The sequence below is a fragment of the Carettochelys insculpta genome, chromosome 10 (genome assembly GCF_033958435.1).
Source record: "Carettochelys insculpta isolate YL-2023 chromosome 10, ASM3395843v1, whole genome shotgun sequence".
NCBI lineage: Eukaryota > Metazoa > Chordata > Testudines > Carettochelyidae > Carettochelys > Carettochelys insculpta.
In genome coordinates, this window is record NC_134146.1 from 48,090,400 (window position 1) to 48,112,548 (window position 22,149).

The 22,149-nt window shown below is 47.5% G+C and overlaps 1 protein-coding gene across 3 annotated transcripts in view; it reads right to left on the bottom strand.

Moving 5' to 3' along the window:
- The window catches only part of ARMC9 (armadillo repeat containing 9), a 116,067-nt gene that overhangs the window by 36,367 nt on the left and 57,551 nt on the right, over positions 1–22,149 (bottom strand). For all 3 annotated transcript variants that reach the window (XM_075003816.1, XM_075003814.1, XM_075003813.1), the window contains 8 exons: positions 21,546–21,638; positions 15,177–15,270; positions 14,144–14,267; positions 10,758–10,897; positions 9,220–9,296; positions 7,109–7,183; positions 4,383–4,473; positions 3,713–3,771 (listed from right to left, as the gene is read on the bottom strand). In XM_075003816.1, the coding sequence (XP_074859917.1) occupies positions 3,713–3,771; positions 4,383–4,473; positions 7,109–7,183; positions 9,220–9,296; positions 10,758–10,897; positions 14,144–14,267; positions 15,177–15,270; positions 21,546–21,638 (753 nt within the window). The remainder of the gene's footprint in view (positions 1–3,712; positions 3,772–4,382; positions 4,474–7,108; positions 7,184–9,219; positions 9,297–10,757; positions 10,898–14,143; positions 14,268–15,176; positions 15,271–21,545; positions 21,639–22,149) is intronic.

The window sequence follows — 22,149 nt, forward strand, 5'->3', positions numbered from 1 at the left end:
GGACTGCAGGTGTGATACAGAACAAAGAGGACTCATTCTTGGCCTTTCTCCCTCCCTCACTTACACAAAAAGCAACAAGGACATTCAGAAGATTGAAGACTCCAACAGAGGAGACTGGACCAGGTTTTGAGCATGCAACCTGCACACTATGAACTGCAATACCTAATGTGGTGAGAAAAACTGATTCATCTAGTTGTTGCCCACTCAAATAGGGCTGAGAGTTTAGCCTGCATGTTTATATTTGATTTCCTTTGGAAATTAACTTTGGCTTTTTGCCTATCACTTGCACGCTACTTCGAAGTAGCGGCACCAACTTCGAAATAGTGCCCGTCACGTCTACACGTGTCGGGCGCTATTTCGAAGTTAACTTCGACGTTAGGCGGCGAGACGTCGAAGTCGCTAACCTCATGAGGAGATAGGAATAGCGCCCTACTTCGATGTTCAACGTCGAAGTAGGGACCGTGTAGACGATCCGCGTCCCGCAACGTCGAAATTGTCGGGTCCTCCATGGCAGCCATCAGCTGGGGGGTTGAGAGACGCTGTCTCTCCAGCCCGTGCGGGGCTCTATGGTCACTGTGTGCAGCAGCCTTTAGCCCAGGGCTTCTGGCTGCTGCTGCTGCAGCGGGGGATTCATGCTGCAGGCACAGGGTCTGCAACTCATTGTCGGCTCTGTGGATCTTGTGCTGTTTAGTGCAAGTGTGTCTGGGAGGGGCCCTTTAAGGGAGCGGCTTGCTGTTGAGTCCGCCCTGTGACCCTGTCTGCAGCTGTGCCTGGCACCCTTATTTCGATGTGTGCTACTGTGGCGTGTAGATGTTCCCTTGCAGCGCCTATTTCGATGTGGTGCCGCGCAACGTCGAAGTTGAACATCGACGTTGCGAGCCCTGGAGGACGTGTAGACGTTATTCATCGAAATAGCCTATTTCGATGTTGCTACATCGAAATAAGCTATTTCGATGTTGGCTTCACGTGTAGACGTAGCCGCAGTCACTTAAAATCTTGATTAGAAGTCAATAAACTTATTTAACTGTTTATCTTTACCAGTGAGTTTTCCTGAAGTGCTTGGTAAACCTGCTCACGTTTGCAAAGGCTGGTGTACATCTAATTTCCACTGATGAAGTGGCAAACCAATTAACAGAGCTGGACTGCTCATCTGCATATTCCTAAGGTACAGTGGGGGGGTGAGCGGGGTCTGGATCTGGTTGGTACCACTTTCTGTGTGATTCATAAGCGGTTCTGGAAACATTCATGTAATGTAGGCAGGCATGGGTGCCAACGTTCCCTGTAAGCTGAAAACCTGATCAGCCACCCAGGAGAGAGTCAGATGCCACCCAGCTAATTAACAGAGCGCCCATAACCACCCACTGCCGTCAGCACGTGTTTCGATGGTGGTGCACATCTGCACATGCCTTGGTGTACATAACAAAATTTATTCTGCCCACGGATGGAAAAAAATAGAGCTAACACTGGTGGGTTCCGCATGTATTTGTGCTGAGTGATAACAGCACCTGGACAGCTTTGCTGCTTGTCACTCCATATTTGCACTGAGAGACAGCCTAGGATGGAGAGTAAAAGGGGCAGGTGCAGCGCTCCCACAGTCCCAGGCTGCACCCCAGGGCTCCCATCATACTGCTAGGTCCTGGTCTGTGTCTAGGTCTCATTGGCAGTGTGATAATACACCTGTTCATTGGTGTCTGACTTCTCTTTTAAATTCCATATAATTTAGGTTTTATTGTATTGCACACTATTTTATAACACAAAGAATTTACAAACAAGTTGGCAATTTTTTCTCATTGAAAAATAAAATAGCAACTCAGCTAAAGTGCTACATCTATAGAAGTAAGCACAACTCCTGTAATAAAGAACAACAGGAGTGCCCTGAAATCAGTCCAGTGTCTGTATGACTTAAGGAATAATATCTGTGCCTTGAGATAGAGGATACAGGACAAAGTGGAATGTTGAACTTTGAATTTCCTACTTTTTGCTGACTTGGGTCACATACTTAAGTGTTGTCCAGATGGTGGTAGCCAAACTAACTTGTGGGAAGGGATAGCTCAGTGGTTTGAGCCTTGGCCTGCTAAACCTAGAGTTGTGAGCTCAATCCTTGAGAGGCCATCTAGGGTAGAGAGATTTAAATATATATATATATATATATATATATATATATAGTTCAGTGATGGTGATCCACTCTGCTGTGAGAGCAGGGGACTAGACTCAATGACTTCTGAAGGTCCCTTCCAGCTCTATGAGATAGGTATAGCTGTTCTCCAGGAACTCTTGTAGTATAAAGAAAGACGAACCATGACGGTTAGCTACCAACACCAAGGGCCATTTCAGAATGCATACTACATATTTTTTTCATTCATAATTTCTGACTTCCTCTAGTGGAGAGGGGAAGGGATTGGAGGGTGCTTGACACCCACCCAGCCTCAGCCTCTGCTCCCACTCACTTCATGCCACCTCTTGCCATCCCTGGCCTACTTCTTCCTGCCCCTCCCCCCCCCAAGCACCCCCCACATCCCTACTTGACCTTCTCCCCACCCTACGACTCCCGAACACCACAAAAGAGTTGTTCACAAGTGGTGAGAGGCACTATGAGTGAGGGGGAGGAGTTGATCAGTGGGGCCACCATCAGGTGAGACATGCAGGGGAAGACAGGGAGACCTGGCTGTTGGCAGGTGCTGAGCATCAATTAACGTTTCTCCTTGGATGCCCCAGCCATTCAGCACACATGGAGTTGGTGCTTATGTATACACACACATGCAACTAATATACTATATAGTAGAATTCTGTACAATCATATCTTCTAGCTGTCACTTTAAATTCCTCATGCAGCACTTTGAATGTAATCAGGAACTCCATTCTGTCTGTATTTAGCATTTTTCCAATAAATGTTTTACTGTTGCACTTGCACAGATGTTGCAATGACAGGAGTGCTAATTTGGACAGAGGAAAAGCATTTTCACCACCACACAATCTATTCTGCTGATTAGATAATCAAACAGTATAAAGGCCTACGTGCTGTCTACATTAGGGATCCCCCTACAGCTATGTAGGAAATTTTCCAAACCGCCCTAGCATAAACAAAGCTAAAATTAGCAGAGATTAAAATGCACAGCTGACAGTTCTTATCTCTTCAAAGCACAGGCTACCTGCACATTCTGGTCACATTTCTGATTCAACTTTTTAAGAGGACTGGTTTCCAAATCAAGAATAATATTTATACTTACTGGTTTGTTGATTTTACATTAAAAGAGTTAATTCAAATAGATTTTAACTGTTCAAAATAAGAAGTTACACCTTAAACAGCTGATGATGCTTCAAAGAAACATGGCAAACACTCAATTCACACACATTTCTGGTTTTTTTGGTCATTTGGTTCCATTATTTCTAAGCACTAAGGCCATTTGCATGAAAACAGGATCTCTGCTGATACAACAGCTTCTCTGCTCATTCCTTTCTTAAAACTGTAATCATTTGTTATGTCATCATATTTATTATTGTGCTGATTAGGGTGCCATAAGAAAAGGATTAGGACTGCAAATGAGGAATAAACAGCAGGAGCAGAGATCCTCTTTTTATGCAAATATACTTGGTAATGAAATTTAAAATGCAGCCCCACAGAAGAAACAAAATTTGCCACAATCAGCACAAGTGTTCCTGAAAAAAATGTTAATCAGCTTCCCCGGAGATGTCAGCAGCCCTTTACACTTACTTCATCATCTTCATCCTCCTCTTCATCGTCAGATTCAACACTATAATCAAATGGCTCTTCTAGAAAAAACAAAAGAAAAATATCAATATCAATGAACAAAAGTGAGTGAGTCTGTGTCTATCCCATCAGAAATTCTAATCTTACCCTCCTTGAAAATTTAGTTTGCAAATATTTATTATGTTGGTTCATTGTACAGCAGCTCTTGAATTTTGTGCCAGTATTTTGAGGATAGCAATGTTCTGGCTACGTCTACACTAGCCCAAATCTTCAAAATGACCATGCAAATGACCATTTTGAAGATTACTAATGAGGCACTGAAATGCATATTCAGCACCTTGCTAGCATGCCGCTGGCCACAGCCCTTCAAAATTGCCGCTTTCCGCTGCCACCCAGCTCGCCCAGACAGGCTCCTTTTTGAAAGGACCCCGCCAACTTCAGAATAAGGGGATTGCTTTGGCATTTAGGTCCAAATGTTTCTTTTTCAAAACACAAAGGGAATTTGAACACACATTTGACACTGAAATCCTGATGTTCCCTGTTTGAGATTGCTCAGTACAGCACACCATTATCATTCTTTGTAAGTTCCCAATGTCACATGAAAACATGAGCTATGTTATGGCCTTTTTGAAAGATTTACAGCCCAGATAATAGCTGCATCTGTTCCCCTGACCTGAACTGAGCTGTTTGATAATGAATTCAATTTGCCGGATCATCTCAGCATTTCCTTCCTTGATGAAGCAACGCAGAATTTCTTCCATTCCCTGGATGCATGGGAAAACATTTGCTAGGTTAGTGTTTCATGTGACTAGTCCAGCATAGGTCAGTTCACTGGCCAAAATCATTGTTTTGCTGGGAAAAGAAAATATATAGTGAAGCTGCTGTTTACAGTTGTAAATATTCCATGATGTCCATCACCCAGAGATTAAGGTAATTTGCTATCATACTTGAATCCAGAAGCTTCTATAACATGCAATATTAACAAATTTCCACAGGAGCTACTCCTCCGCTTTCAAAACTCAGTATACAATTGGTGCCTTAAAATTTTTACTGTGTAAGGAAAAGTTATGAAAAGAATTGGGCAGGTTTTACAGGAAAGTGGGAGTTTGGCCTGATTTTCATCCTCTACTTAAACCTGTCCCATCACTTTTTATAACTGTGGGCTCTGTTTTGTGATTGCAATTTTTAATGTCATTTAGAAATCTCACTCTGTATAGATCACAGCTTGGACAAGGCAAGGCACCTAAATGAATAACCGAACCCGCAAATTATGGATGCGAAGAGAGAGACGGCCTGAAACTGGTAGGTAGAAAAGATAGTGGCTCAGCTCACTCCCTCCTGTCAACTTTCTGTAAACTTCAGGTACCCTATCCCTGCTTCTCTCCTTTATTACTGCACTCATAAACCCCAAATGCCCTCTGTGGTCTCACCTAAACTAGGAAAAAAGGTGTGTTAGCAAGTGTTAGACAATACTTTCAAAGCTCAGGTCTTCACTACAGACCTATCACAGTATAACTTTCCTCTGAAGAAGTGCATTTTGCTCACGAAAATAAATTTGTTAGTCTCTGAGGTGCCACAGAACTGTTTGTTATTTGTGAAGCTACAAATTAACATGGCTACCCATGGGAGACTGTCATGCAGGATGTGCAAAATTCACACCCCTGCGTGATACTGCTATACTAACCTAATCCCATGCAGACAGCACAATGACAGAAGAACTCTTCCAGCCAACATAGCTGCCACGCAGGTGGAAGAAGCTCTTCTACCAGGGCAGTAAAGCCTTCACTAAAAGTGCTACAAGAGGTGCAGCTGTAGCCATACAACTGCACCCCTGTGGCACTGTATGGGAAGACAAATCCAAATATTTGAGAAGTCTGCCTTCCACACAGGCTAAACCTGTCAAGATAAAGCCTCCAGGCAGCCTGCTGAGGAGTTAACATGATCATCCTAGCATGTGTTAAAATCCACACTGCCTTGTCTACATTCAATTTTCAAACATCCTATTAGGCTTGTGTTTGCTAACATGTTCTAAAGTAACACCTTTAAAGCCTAATTTAGACAAAACCCTTGAAACCAAGACCCTGTCCCCTTCTCCTCAGGTGCATACCACAATGGGCAGAGGACTAGCAAACTGCTAACCTCAGTGTATATGTAGATACATGGAGACACCCACACTCACAAACTGCGTGGGAAGGTTTTCAAAGGCACAAAAGAAGTTTAGTGCCCAATTCCTACTGAGTCTGAAAAATCAGTCCCAAGTTGTCCCTTACAATAGATAGCCAGGACAGGCTATTCCTTAGGAGCCTTGCAGATAAAGGAAAGTATCATCTCATCCTAATGACTATTATTAAATGTGGTACCACAATCTCTGGGTGAAGCTGTAAGAGCTAACAATGAACAGCTATTTTTAAACCAAGCATTTAAACCATGAAAAAGCAGACAACTGAGACTTCTGAGGTGCCTTTGGAACAGACTTAGTAAGGTACACATGGCAGGAAAGGAGACTTGCTGCCCTGGTTTACATTTAAATGGATTCCACATAATAAAGCAGACAATGTGAGCAAGAACAAATTAAGACCAGACACAAGCCTCTGGCTGCTGGCCTGGGATGGTGCATTGTTAACATCTCCAAAAGAAAGTGACAGCTCTGCAGGAGACTATTCATCACCTCAATTTCCTTGCCAGCACCTGCTGCAGGTATGGCAAATTCCCTCTTTCAGAACATCCTGCAGTCCTGCTTTGACTACAATTTCCCATAGACCATTTCGTAATGAAAAGAGTGGCTCTGCTCAGACCACACAGATTTGTATTTGTAGTAGTTAATAGGAAACAATGATCCAAAGTCAGCCTTGGTATAATTTCACACAACCCTATTGGCATCAGACACATTTGCAGCAAGGTGAAATTTGGCCCAATGTTTCCCAAACATAGAAGGGGACACTCCATGACAGCCCAGAGAATATTGGAAAATGTGACATTATCATCTACAGTTACTTTAATGAAATTCCAGATGGGAAGGAAAGGAGAAAGGATGCAGAAGTAAAATGAAAATTAAGAAATAATCATTTACATTAAATATTAGTCTCCGAGGGGCAGCCGTGTTATCTGTAGCTTCAAAATAAACAAGCAGTCCTGCAGCACCTTAAAGACTAACAAATTTAATTATTAGGTAATGAGCTTGCCTGGGTAAGGCCCACGAAAGCTCATTACCTGATAAACAAATTTGTTAGTCTTTAAGGTGCTGCAGGACTGCTTGTTTTTACTAAATACTAGGGTTATCCTGGAACAGTCACAGCACGATTTGAGGGATGGGTGTCAAAAAAGTGACTGCCTAAAGATGTTACTTCCTTACTCAGTTTCTTCTGATTTCTTTGCTCTGTATAAGCCAATGTTCCTTACCATTGCTCTGGCTTCTTCTCGAATAGAAGGGATAGCAAGAATGCTGTACAGTGCTCCGTTCACATACGGCTGAATCTGAGAAGGAAGAAAATGTGCGAATGGTCAGTCCATCTTTGATGATTCCAGCTCTTGAATTCTACCCAATTACCAAAAACATAGGTGGAAAGGAGTAAATTACTGAGTCACATGCATGGAACCTGATGCCTGCCACCCACTCACACAATAGTCTCCATAGTTGGGATAATGCCATGCTGTGATCAGTGCACTTCTGAAAGCGATCAGAAGGTCAATTGCTAATCAGGAGCTTTGTGCTGAGCCCAACTTTAGCTGCAAGTGGATTTCACAGACTGGTGTGTTCTCTGGCAGTCTGCATCCCTTGAAGAATATAAGCAAGGTGGCTCATGTAGAGTTAGACCAAAAATGCAACAAGTAGGCGAAGGTCCTAAATACCATTCTTAGCAAGAGTTGCTCATTCTGTTTACTATCATGGGAGTATTAGGTAGATTTAAGGAAAAATAAACTAAGTCAAAGTTATATATCAAATTTATTAAGAGAAGAGGTGACCTAGACGATCCCAGAGGGCTCTTCTTCAGCCTTACCACCTGATTTTGTTAGGAAGATTTTGTAGGTTGCTCTAGATAGTGCAAGTATATGCAGCAAACTGCTTGCTATGAACCAGAATTGCTGCTCATGATGAACAGGTTTGGGTCTATTTGTTCTAGGCATCTACATAAAAAACCCTTCAGGAGTCTACTTAGCACAAGACAGACGTTAATAATTATAATATAGTATACACAGAGATCTCCTCAATCCCCAAGATTTGTGACTACTACTTTGGAAAAAGTGGTTCTATAAACTTCAGAAAACTCTCCCATCATCTAAGGATCCGACTGCAATAGAAACATTTTATTGACTTAAAATGGGGCAGGACTGGGCCATAACTGGATGTCACCAAGCACTGTATAAACCACCTTCAAATTTACATTGTTCACAAAAAAAAGGGGGTAACAATACTTTCCAACAAAAGCCTCCCAAGACAAATGTTAATTAAAATAAAGTACTACAGAAGTGCCGAGCTACATCACAAAGTAAAGCTTTATAAAACATGGAAAAAATGCACCTTGCTTGGGGAAATTCTACTTTCAGTTTCAATATGGTAAAAAAATAAAAAGACGTGTAAAATGCAGCTCTCTTTGCAGAACAGGACATAAAACTGTGGTCCCAGCCACTGGTGATTGATCATCCTAGGTCCCAAGCTGTCTTCCAGGAGAGTCAGGGACTGACCCTGATGTCTTGGCCAAAATTCCCACTCTGATCAATTACATTCTGTCTCCCCACACTCCCTTTGCAATTCACACTGAAGGTAAATACTGTATCTGCTGTTCCCTAGTATGAATTGCTGTGCTGTCTTGCTGTGTGCAGGTAAGTAGAAGTCTTAGTACATCAGAGCTGGATGAAGTAATGATACATAACAAGAAGCAGTGCATTATGGACTCCTTTGAGAGGAAAGGTGCTAGGTGAAAGTAGTCTGTTATTATTAGTATTCTGCTCCAGGGTAGATGTAAGTGTTTACAAGTTAAAAAAAAGAGAAACTGAGATCATGAGGGTGTAAAATGGGAGTCCGCATGACACAGCAGATGTAAAGATATCTGAATGCCTAGGAAAGCCTAGGGCCATCCAGCTATTTTTATACTATTCTTTAAAAAACATTGGTGGAGGTGACTTGTTAGCACTGATACTTTGTATATGGTCTGCAGAGCAAACAGCTTCCTATCTTCTGATGTATTAAAGCTCGGGAAGATTTGGGTTTAGATGACTTTAAAACAATCCTAGGAACCTGAAGCCTATAATGTGCTAACCATGCTGCTACCAAACATTCCTTTTCAGACTACTAATCATACTGTTGAAGATAGACACGAACGTCTCTAAGACACCACTTCCTCCCTCGCTGGTCACAGATGTGTTTAGAGAGCTGTGAACTGTACTGAAATGCCATGTGATTTATTGACAGGATGCAATAGCAAAGGACCAAGCAAAATGCAATTTTTTTTAAAAAAGTCATCAGCTTTCCCCTTCCCTTGCCCAAAGAGGAATGTTTACTGTACAAGTACCTCATGGTTCTCATGGCCAAGGAGATCAGAGAGAACTTTGAGCACGTGGTTTGCAACTTTTGCACACATTTTCTTCCCTGCAGAGCCACAATTAGTTTTTAAACACAGAAAAGATATTAGGACAAACCAAACTCTCCTTGCTCTCCTAAAAATTAATACAATGCAACATGCATGTACTGTTCCCCACACCAGCTAAATTCTGCTCTCTACTTGTCAGTGGAGTTACTCTTGTTTTAGATCCCTGCTGCCACCATGGCATCGGGCTCTGTAATCTTCCATGTCCCTCCCATCCATAGGATGGTTGGGGTGGCCACTGCAAGGCCCCCAAAAGTGCTGTGTCTGGGGCAGCCACCCCAATTTGTCCTGTGGATGTGCTCTGGTGGATCCAGTCCTGCAAAGTGAAGATCTGCCAGTACTGCATTACTGAACAGGTCAATTCTAACTGGCTTTTATAAACAGGCATATTGTTTGCTTCCACCAGTTAGAAATCAGGTAACTCATACCAGCACTGTAACAGGCCAACACAGTTCTTGCTTGAAACACTCCACCCTATCAGAAGCTTAGAAACTTAGAACACTAGAACTGGAAGGAAGCTCAAGAGGTCATCAAGTCCAGTTCCTTGCACTCACAGCAGGACCAAGCACCATCTGGACCATCCCTGACAGGTGTTTGTCTAATCTACTTTTAAACACCTCCAATGATGGAGACACCACAACTTCCCCAGCCAATTTATTCCAGTGCTTAACGACTCTGACAGTTCAAAACGATTAGGAGATGAACGTGCTTGGAAGCAGTTAAGAGTTATGCTGACCCAGTGAGGTGGGTGGCTCCTTACTACAGAGAGGACCCAGTATAGGTAGTGCACACAAGGGGTCACATGCACCCACCTCAGCTTCACCTACACCTGCACTTCCCAGCAGTTCTGTGCTGCTTCCGATGAGTGTGGGGGAAATCTCCCGGAGCGGCATGGCCAAGAGCAGCATGAGCTGGGATGCTCGTGCTGCTCCAGGGGAGGGAGAATTGGGAGGGAAAATTGCCCCTGAACTCACAGGAAGTGGCAGTGCGCTTCCAAAAGAAGAGGTGGGTGGGTCACAGCAGGGAGGAAGGGGCACAGCAGGAGTGGGAGAGGGTAGAGAGGGACATGGGTGGGTCAGGGCACACGGCCAGTACTCTGCCCCAGTCACCACTTGGACTCAGAGTTTAGTTACAGCAGGTCTAATGGGAAAAAGCCTAGTTAAAGGCAGGTCAGATAATTTAATTTCTTTGGTAACAAAGCGGAACTCCAGTAAGGAGGCAAGTTCTGACTCCTCACCAAGTGTGGATTTCGTTTTAGAGCAGATACCTGATCAACAGCACCATTTATGGAGCTCTCAGGTCCTGCAGTGGCAGGGGACATTGAACACAGATAAATATGGATGAAAACAGACCTAAAGCAAAACCACTTGAAAGATCTCAGTAATATCAGTATGAAAAGTTCAAGGTCAGTGTTCTCCCCACCCACTTCCCAACAGAAAATCACATCTACAACTGTAAGAGACCTGAGCTCCTGAGACAAAGATTCATGAGCAAGGCTACAGAATACTCCAGCGTGTAATCTGACAGGCAATCCGTATCCTTTAGAACGTCAACCAGCCAGAAAATGAGCCCATCATTGATCATAGCGGACTGCAAGGCACGTCTAGGAAAAAACAAATAAATATATTTTATACTGGATATATTTAATTCAAAGAAGACTGCAGTAAAACAGTACTATGCCAATTTTCCACATACTGGCCTTCTGCCAAAAGCGTAAACGACTCTTTCTGACTAAGGCAGAGAAACCAGAGCATTAATAAACTCAAAGAAGTGAAGACACCTGTAGGGTGCAAAGACACAGGCAATGGCAGCAACAAAGAGCTTGCAGCAGTACGACTGCACCAATGCAGCCGCACCACTGCAAGCTCTCTAGTGTGGGTACTGTAAGCAGAGGACTTAATCCATCCTAACAAGAAGCGGTGGCAATTATCAGTGGGAGAAACAATAAGAAAAGTTGTCCCCCATCCCCAACTTTAACCCCTGCTTTAGCAAATAGTTGTCCTTAATCTTATTCATTCACTTCACCTGAAAGATTCCTGGTTCATTTAACTACTCACAAAGAGTAGATACCAGAGGTCGGCAACCACAATAGCAAGAACCATCATTTTTTCCAATTCGGTAAAAAATAATTCAAGAGCCGCAATGCATGTGAATACCAGACAATCCTTAATAAATAACATCACCCCATATTTTTGTAATCCCTATTTTAAGAACAGCACGCACACAAGGATTTGTAATGTGATACATGTTTACTGTAGGATGTTGACAAACTTTTTACATATTTTATTTCCTCCCACTTTGTGTGTGTGTTTTGTACTACTGTCTTCCTGAATTTCACTCCCAAACCTTCTCTCTCTCTAGAGGACGCTAGGGGGAGTTCTCCAACATTTCAGGATCACATATCGTTTGCTATTTAGAGATGAAAACAAAAAAGCAGTCATGTAGCACTCTAAAGGCTAACAAAATAATATGAGTTGTTCATTTTGGGGCTTTTAGATGTTCACTGTTTATCAAAAATAATAAAGAGGTTTTTTTTTTTTTTTACTTTGAAATTATAGCATCAGGAGCCACAAAGACGTCCTTAAAGATCCGCATATGGCTCCAGAGCCGCAGGTTGCAGACCCCTGCCCTATACGATACTGTGCTGAATAGTCAAAGTTTTTGTTAACTAAGGGTTTAGTGACCTATGATGATGTGATAGTTTGCTCCCTAGCAAGGCAAGAAACTCAAGCCAGCTGCAGAATTCCTTCTATCAGGTAACCCTGCATTACTGCAAGATGCTGTTTTGCTGGTGGAAACTTTGCACTGAAGAGTTCATTGCCTTCATTTTACCTAATGTCCAGGTCACTTTAAGCTTAATTCAGAGGTTGAGCAGCAATAATCTTAAATGAAGAAAATTATGTATTTATATTACTATTGAAAGTCTGGGCAATAGCTGCCTCCCTCTCACACCGAAAAGCATGAATTAGAGCAGGGTGAGGAACCATTTTTTGGGTCAGGAGCCACTAATCCACAGAAGGATCAGTGGGGGCTATACAAAAATGAGAAGAAGAAAGAAAAAAAAAACACAGCACATGGTCCTCACTGACCAACACTCACCTGCCTCCCCCACAAGTGAGAAGAAAAAAAAAATCCTAAAAATCTTCCCGATCTGACCCTCCCAACTGAGAAGGGGAAAAAAGACATTCACCTCACTACCCTCAAGTTAGTAGATTTTGCAGGGATCCATTGGTTCTGGGGTGTGGCCAAAAATGAGAGGTTCAACACACAGGAGGCTGCTGGGGCACAGTCTGGAGCGCGGATGTAGGCGCTGGACAGGCCATAGGGTGCAGGAGTGAGCTTGGGGTGCAGAATCTAGCTTGAAGGTAGGGTGCAGAAGTGGGCTAAGTGAGGGTGCAGGGCCTGGTAGGACAGAGTGCAGCATGGCAGATGGAACGCCACTGCTGTATTGTGCTTTGTGGGGTGGGGGCTGGGGAGAAGAAGCAGCAAGCCCTGACTGAGCCTTGCAGGCTAGATCAAGGCAAGCCACAGGCCGCATTCAGTTGTGGGCCATAGGTTCCCTATCCCTGGACAACAGCAACACTTTGGGAACATTTAATGCAAAGAAAATGTCTTCTTACGGGATATCTGTAGCAGTTCTTCCACAAGATTAAATACTAGTGCTAAAATACATAATTTTGAATTCTCTACAGCCAATTGTACCATAATGTGCTTAATGCCAAAACAGTAGTTTATAAATTCCCCTGTGTTCTTCATAACAGCTTTTACAGAATGCTCTCTTTCTCTAGGAATGTCATCTTTTTTTTTTCTGGCTTGTACTTCAAGCAGCATGGTGCAAGCAGCAATTTGTCTGATCCCATAAAAATCAGAACTGAAGAAAATGTGTTCAATCTCATCTATCCCATCTCAGGAGTCCAACGTAGGACCTCTTCCTTACGGCTCATTTAAATGTCTTTTGCAGAAAGTTTTAAAGTTAAAACCCACAGTTTTCAAAGGCAAACTTTTAACCTTAATGTAAAAGAGAAACTGAACATCTCTTGTAATTACATAAGGCTGATTCCTTGCTGCTCTTCTGTGACAGGAGAGGACTTATATCAAGTATAAATGGCGTGACATTGTCTGCCTGCACTCAGTCCCATGAGCAAACTACTCCAGGGGACCCTCACTGCACATTTTCTAAGATAAAAGCACTATTACAAAAGCGAAGAGAGACAGACAGCCTTTGAATGGATGGCTCCAGGCTTAGAGGATAAGTGGGTTGGAGATGAAAACTTGCTAATTCAATGCACAGAAGGAAAACCCTGACCCCACCACACCCCCGACCCCTTTTCTAAATAACTGAGTGGAACTCAACTATAGGAACTTAGTTTTTCTAGTCCCTATATAGCTTTTTAAAACTTTCAAATTAAGGAAGCTGATATAGTTTCAATGAGGTTGTGCAATTAAAAATATAAATTATCAGTGCTTTTTTGTGCCAATACTTGCTGGTACTGAGTACTGGCACCTCGGCAGCCCCAGCCCTGGGATTGGCTGGGGGTAGGAGGCAAGGAGCCATCTGAGTACTGGCACCATTTTTTGTTGTTTACACAAATAAAGCACTGCACATTATAATACATATACACTAATGTGAATACATTGGCTTGAGTCTGCTAATTGCTAAAAATCAGACTAATTCTGCCAGCAGAGCTGAACCCTCCTCCAGTTATCAATGGTACTTCTTTCATCAGCCACAGTGTGCTCTGATGACTGTTGCATGAAAATCAAGTGCTCTTCTTTCCTCCCGGAACAGAGCCTAACTAGTCTGTATTTCCCTTCCTGCTGTCACCACTGTCTGCTGAGCTGTCATCACCTGAGGCTGAATTTCTGCAAAGCCCCCAGAACATTCTCCCGTGTAAGGGAATCTTTGTCTTCAGCTTTCAGCCTTTCCTCCAGCACTTGCAGCAACTTTGGATTCTGGGAAAGGTAGTGCCGACCTGGTGCAAAAAGTGATGAAAGAATAGATACTGAGATTCCAGTCAACAAGAGAGAGCGTCCCTCCCCTTTCGCAAAAGAAGATGGCGTAAGCCTACTTTCTCTTTAACAAGGCAGTATAAATCCTCACCGGAAACTTACTGTGTGCACAAAACGTATCACTTATAAGATTGTTCCCGTCCATTCGAGGCAACTGTGCCAGTTTGCCAACCTAGTACTTTGGCCATACTAGCCATGTGCTGTCTACCATATTGCTTTGGGTGTGTTAATACCCAAGTTTAGAACTCCCAAAGGAGCCTAAGAAAATTAGATGTCCAGCTCCTATTGACTTTTAACAGCAGTTGGGTACCTACATTTAACAGGACCCTTTGAGAATCCCAGGCCATGAGACTAAGGTTTGGTGCAAAGGGGCACCCCAGTTCAGTATGCAACTGACCAGCCAGCAGGGATGTAGAGGTTCACCAACCTAGAGAATGGGGACAGTACCGGCCACAAAAGTCTCGCACTCTGCAGCAGTCTTTCATCACTGGGCAGTTTTTTGAGTAGCTGTTTTAAATGTGCGTTTTCAGAACATTAAAGATATAAGATAGGAACAGGTGCAGGTTGGGTTCTGCAAGATGCACAACTACTGTGGTGGAAGAGCACACTTTGCTGTGCCACAAAGGCACGGGATACATAGCAACTGTAACGTACAGTGTGCAAATTAAGAAAACCTAATATTAATGGCCTACAACAATCGCAAACTATAAAAGTTGGGAACTGAAATAAACTGTCAAAATGGCAACTGCGCAGACACTGAATTCTCCGCCTTGGATAAACACAACAAAGGTCAGCTAATGCCCAGAAACAGGATGCATTTAAATTTTCACACACAATAACCTGCAGCCAGCACTTTGCAGTGGCTCCCTTACCTTCTGCCAGCGATGCAAAAGCATTGATAAGCCTTGCCACATACTGTCGGACCACCTCATTCTTGGAATGTAACAACTTCAACACGTTTCTTTGCTAGAGAGAGCAAACATTTATGAAAATAACTAATGCTGGAAAATTCCAGTCCAGGTTTACCAAAAGCTTTAAGTTATAGGCATAATAAATGACTCAGAGCAAATATAAGAATCATACAAACAAAAGCAGGTTAACAAGTTGTTAGCTTGATTAACAGTCTACTTGTATGTATAGTAACAAAACAGAATATGCTGTGACATGCAAAGTCATAAGAAGCAACACCCTAGAAAAGGAAATCTAAATTAAACAACACTTAAATTAATAACATTAGCTTTGAATAAACCAAATATATGGTAGGAGTTTTGTTAATTTCTCATTAACTACTACTGTGGATAAAGTTAAATCTTATAAAAGTCATGATTTTGTTAATGACACAGTTGGATTGTCAATCACTGTAGACCCTTTCCAATCAATATGCACTCTAGAGCATTCTGCAAATAGAAAAAGTTATAAAAAATGCTCAAGTTACTGAAATGTGCTCTTAAAACTGTGATTGCAGATGCATAAAAGGATGTATAGTATGAATATCTTCAGGTCAAAATCCTGGTTTACTTCTCATTCTGGATCACAAGAAAAATGAATTCAGTGTATCCTCTTAGAAATCATAATTTACTCAGCAAAAAATTATTGAGTGAGTCCTTCTCCTGGCACAAATCAAAGATGTGAGAACCAGCCTTCTGTGTTAGGATTTGATCCTGCTCCTATTAAGTCAACAGTATAACTGTCATTGATCTCAATGGCCAGAGAGGCAAGCCCTCAATGCATCAATGGACTTCCAAGTCACTACAAGTACTACACACTCACATGAGCTGTGTCTACACGTGCACGCTACTTTGAAGTAGCGGCACTAACTTCGAAATAGCGCCCGTCGCGGCTACACACGTCAGGCGCTATTTCGAAGTTAACTTCGACGTTAGGCGGCGAGACGTCGAAGTCGCTAACCCCATGAGGGGATAGGAATAGCGCCCTACTTCGACGTTCAACGTCGAAGTAGGGACAGTGTAGACGATCTGCGTCCCGCAACGTCAAAATTGGCGGGTCCTCCATGGCGGCCATCAGCTGGGGGGTTGAGAGACGCTCTCTCCAGCCCCTCAGCTCACTGGTGGCCGCGTGGAGCGGCCCCTTAAAGGTCCCCTCCCCCTCCCTGCCTCTGCAGGAAGCTGAGGCAACTGCACACGCGGGCAGCTTGCAGCACCCTCAGCTCCTGAGAGCGGCGATGGCTAGCCGGCAGCCCCCCCAGCGGACCCCCCGCCAAGGGGAGCCAGGGCAGCCAGCCCAGCCAGAGGGCCAGCCAGGCTGGGAAGCGGCAGCAGGGCCCCTCCTGGACGGAGGCCGAGCTGCGGGACCTGCTGGGGCTCTGGAGCGAGGAGGAGGTGCTCCAGGCAATGGGGAGCAAGAGGCGGAACGCGGATGCGTTCGCTTGGCTGGCCAATGGCCTGGCTGCCCGGGGTCACCCTGCCCGCGCTCCTGATCATGTGAGGAGTAAGGTGAAGGAGCTGCGGCAGGGTTATGCCCGGGCCCGGGATGCGGCCAGCCGATCTGGGGCCGCCCCCGTCACTTGCCCCTTTTACAGGGAGCTCAGGGACATCCTGGGCTCCCGGCACACCTCCTCCCCTCCGGCCACCCTTGACACCTCGGCTGACGAGCCCCAGCAGGCCCTGCAGCCGGAGTCCGCCCCGGAGGCAAGCCCCACACCCCGGGGGCCCCCCCCGGAGGCCATCCCCGGGACATCGCAGCAGGAGGAGGAGGAGGAGGAGGAGGGGGGCTCCTCCTCTGCAGAATCCAGCCTGCAGATCCTCCTCCTGCCATCCCGGAGCAGCAGCAGGGCCTCCGACCCCCGGGGATCTCCGGACCGTGGGAGCGGACCGACAGGTAGGTACCCCTCTCTGGTGGACGCCCCTGGGCTTGAGAGGCGGGGGTAACAGAGATGTGTCCAGGGCCCCCCACATGCTCACATGGCCATGGCCCCAAGGACACCAGGGCCATGGCCCTCACAGCACTGCAGCCATCAGCCCCTGCCCCCCGCCACCCCGCATGACAGTGCCATGCCCCATCCCCGGGCCAGGGGGGAGCGGAACCTCGAGGGGCCCCCGGGCGGAGTGGGTGGGACACCCCGCAGCAGCAGCATGTGATGGAGTGGGGGGAGTGCCAAAGGGAGACTCAGGCTACATATGAGCCACAAGAGCCAAAGAGCTCCCAGGGCCAAAGGAGGATCCTGGCGCTACAGCTGGCAGGTGACACCTCTGCACTGAACAAACAGGAGGGAGGAGCCGAGCTGGCTTGGAATTGGGGGGCGAGGGCGGGGGCCACAGGTAGAGGCTAGGGGAAGGGAGAGCTGGTAGGCAGCCAGCCTGAGGAGGGGGAAAGCTGCATCCCAGAGGGGCCCCCCTTGGGGTCTTCTCCCCACGACGGGTTGGAAGGACTGTCTCTTCCAACAGCTGGTGCTGTCACTCCTGCCAGAAACTGGCCATCTGTGGCCTAAGAAACCTCTCCTGCTCTCAGACCCTGCGGGGTGAAGTGAGAGTCGCTCCCACCAGGGACGGGGTGCAGGGCAGGGGGACCCCTGAACCCCATCCATCACAGCAGCATCTCCCGGGGACGGGGATGGGGAACCTGCAGCACAGGGCGGGGGAGACAAAGGCCACAGCTCGGGGCCCACACTAACGCCTGCCTCCATTCTTCTTTCCCCCCTCCTCTCCTGTGTCCTGCACCTGCACCTGCACCTGCACCATCAGAAGGACTGGAAGAGAGCGTCAGCGAGGCCACAGTTGTCCCGGAGAGCCCTCCGGGACCAACGCTCCAAGGCAGCCCCTCGGCCGAGGAACGACCGGCCCCGCGGTGGGCTAGACGGCGGACCCCGCGCCTACAACCGCCGACGGCGACAGACCCCCAGCTGCTGGCCATCCTCTGCCTGCAGCTGGAGGTCTCGGAGCAGCACCTCCAGCTGCAGGAGCGGGCGCTGGCCTGGCGCCAGGAGGCATGGGGGGCCTATATGCAGACATTTAACTGCCTGGTGGACTACCTGGCCCCCCATGCCGCGCCGGCCGACCCATCGCCCGCCCTGCCCGCTCCTGCAGCCCCACCACCAGCTGCTCCGCCCGTCGCCGGCCCGTCCGCTGTCGCCCCACCACCCACCCGCGAGGGCCAGAGCGCCGAGGGACCCCTGGAGCCACCTGAGACTCGCCGGCCCCCATACCTTCCGGTCCAGCCCTCTCCCACCCAGCCGCGGACCAGGCTGCGAGCGCGGCAGGGCTCCCGGCCGGGCACGCCCAGTGCCGGGCTATAGGGGCGAGGGGCCCGGGACGTGGCCCCCCCCTTGTATATAGTTGGACCCTGTTTTTTTGGTCCCCCCGTTTGCCCCGTCCCCCCCATGTAAATAGTTCTCCCCTTTCTCCTCCCTGGTTTTCTTTTTATTATGTATGGCACACAGTTGTTTCTTTGGATTGTTTTATTTTTGTACATATTGCTTTGGTTGAACGTTTGTACCTAGTTTTCTGTTTGTGGTTCACATATTTATTTACACCCAAAAAAAAAGGTTCGGCCAGAAAAAAAAAAAATTACGTTCAGCCACAAGTTCGTGCTGTCATTTGTCCAGGACAAGCGGGAGGGGGGGGCGGTGGGGTGCTCCATGTTGTGGGCGTTGGGGCAGGAGTGTGGGGGAGGAAGGGACGGGCAGTAGGGGGCCTGGGCAGAGTTCACCCCGCGGCCTGTTGGTCGAAGTGGGCCCGCAGGGCCTCCCGGACCCAGGTCCCCTCGGGGTCCACCTGCCGACTGGGGGCAGCAGGTGGCTGGACGTGTGCCCTGCTGGCCTCCGCGGCCCAGCCCTGCAGAAAGGTCTCCCCCTTGCTCTCCACGAGGTTGTGCAGGGCGCAGCAGACACCCACAATCTGGGGGATGTTGTTGGGGCCCGCATCCAGGCGGGTCAGGAGACATCTCCAGCGTCCCTTCAGGCGGCCAAATGAGCGCTCCACCACCTGGTGCGCACGGTTCAGGCGCTCGTTGAAGCGCTCCTGGCTAGCGGAGAGATGGCCCGTGTAGGGGTGCATGAGCCACGGCCGGAGGGGGTAGGCTGCATCTGCGATGACGCAGAAGGGCATGGTGGTGTCCCCCAGAGGAATCTCCCCCTGGGGGATGTAGGTCCCCGCCTCCAGCCGGCGGCACAGGCCCGAGTTCCGGAAAACCCGGGCGTCGTGGGTGCTGCCAGGCCAGCCCACGTAAATGTCCTGGAAACGTCCCCGGCTGTCCACCAAGGCCTGCAGGACGACAGAATGGTAGCCCTTGCGATTGAGGTATCGTCCGCCACTGTGATGCGGGGCGCGGATGGGGATGTGAGTCCCATCCAGAGCCCCGAAGCAGTTGGGGAAGCCCAGGGTGGCAAAGGCGGCGACGGTGGCATCTGGGTTCCCCAGCCTCACGAGCCTGTGCAGGAGCATGGTGTTGATGGCACGCACAACCTGCAGAGAAAGCACATGGGACAGCCCCAATGAGGGGTGAGCAGGGTGTGCGTGGCCCTGCCCTGCCCTGTTCTGGCCCCCCTGCCCTGGCCTGCCCTGCTCTGGCCCCCCTGCTCTGGCCCTGCCCTGCCCTGCCCTGCTCTGGCCCCCCTGCCCTGCTCTGGCCCTGCCCTGCCCTGCCCTGCTCTGGCCCCCCTGCCCTGGCCCCCCTGCCCTGCTCTGGCCCCCCTGCCCTTCCCTGGCCTCCCCCTGTGGGTTCTCTTACCTCCATGAACACAGCCCCGACGGTGGCCTTTCCGACACCAAACTGCTGCCCCACGGATCGGTAGCTGTCCGGAGTGGCCAGCTTCCAGACAGCGATGCCGACCCGTTTCTGCACCGTGAGGGCACGCCGCATGGCAGTGTCCTGGTGCCTGAGTGCGGGGGTGAGCCACTGGCACAGCTCCAGGAATGTCTGCCGGCTCATCCTGAAGTTCCTGAGCCAGTGGTCGTCGTCCCACTCCCCAAGCACCAGCCGCTCCCACCAGTCGGTGCTGGTGGGGTAGCTCCACAGCCGCCGGTGTGTGAGGCGGGGGGTGGAGCGGGGTGCTGCAGGGGTAGGGGTTGAGCCCTGCTGCCCTGGGGGCATCTCCTCCCCTGGGGCAAGGAGGTGCTCAGCTGCCTCCCACATGGCATGGGCCAGGGCAAGCCCTGCTCCTGCCGGGAGGGCTGGGTGGACCTCTAGCTGCTGCTGCTGCTGCTGGGGGTCCATGACTACGGCGCCCGGGGTCTGTGTGCCTATGGCTCCTCAGACCGCGTGCTGTGCAGGCTGAGTGTATGTGGGAGGGGCCCTTTAAGGGAGCGGCTAGCTGTTGCCCCGGAAGCGCTAGTCCGCCCGTTGACCCTGTCTGCAGCTGTGCCTGGCATCCCTATTTCGATGTGTGCTACTTGGGCGTGTAGATGTTCCCTCGCTGCGCCTATTTCGATGTTGGGCTGAGCAACGTCGAAGTTGAACATCGACGTTGCCGGCCCTGGAGGACATGTAGACGCTATTCATCGAAATAGGCTATTTCGATGTAGGCTTCATGTGTAGACGTAGCCATGCAGTGTTAAACCTACATTCAGGACTCTAGAAACACAACTGCTTGCTCTACACAGCACAACACTAACCGTGGAGAAACACACATAGTAGTTCAGCAAAGTGATGCCACAGAATCATTTGGAGAAACTGTTTCAGAACCTGTTCATGAAGTGCTGACTGCCTTCGATGAGCGCCATGAGCCTTTGAATAAATGACAGTCAAAGGTGCGTGAGGCCTAACAGACTGGGCCCTACTACTGCAAAAATGACAAATGTCACATTTTGGCTTATGAAACACCATTAAGAAGTCATCCCACAACATTGCAATAAGGACAGAAAAGGTCAGCTTTCATAAACTGACAGATCAGCCCTTCTCCCAACAGTGAATCTGTGTTAGAGGGCAATAATAATAATAATATCTCACAGAACTGCAAGGGACCTCAAGAGGTCATCGAGTCCAGTCCCCTGCCTGCTCAACAAGACTAGCCACCATCCCTGACAGATTTTTTTTTTTTTAAATCTATTTGCCCCAGATTCCCAAATGGCCTAGTAAGGACTGAACTCACAAGACTGGTTTTACAAGGCCAGTGCTCAAACCATTAAGCTATCCCTCCATACTCTAAAATTTATATCCCAACTGAGCAGATAATGTAAAACCTGTTCAGTCATTTACAATGTTGTGATACACAGAGTTCTCTGATCAACACATTATAATAAATAAATAACCACGCACAAACCAGTGCAAGACCTACTCTGGCTAACCTGGCTACTGTTGTGGATATCCAGTAGGTCATTGCTGATGTAAGCTTGCAGAACGGTGTCTCGCTGCTCACCAGGATGAGATGTCGTCAAGCGCTACAAAAAATGTGAGTGCAGCAAATTAATTATTCCCATAAACAAATGCTAGTGCGAGAGCACGTCTGGGAAAATTCTCCTTTGTGGAGAATTAACCCTCCTCTTACACAAAGGATGACTTCAACTTTGATGTCTGACAGCAAATGAGTTTAGTGCTCTCATCTTCGGCCAACATCAGCCTCTGTCAGCATCTGCACAGAACTGACCTGGCGAGGTAGACAGGAAAGGGACCCACTACAGAGCTAAGTAATTAGCAAAAAAAGGGTGCAAAAGTTTACACTGTGTCTACCTGGTTTAAATAATCACCTTTCTTGACTGTGATTTTGGCCCATATCAGCTTTCCTTTTCAATCCCTCCATCAGCTTCTCCTTTTGCATGGCATGAGGTTAAGAGAGTCTCATTGTTACCTGCAAAGCTTTGCTAAAATGTGCTTACGGTTTTTCCCCAAAATGAAAGATTTGAGATACAGGCAGTCTCTCTCCAATTACTGTCCTAGCATGAGAGAGTCTCT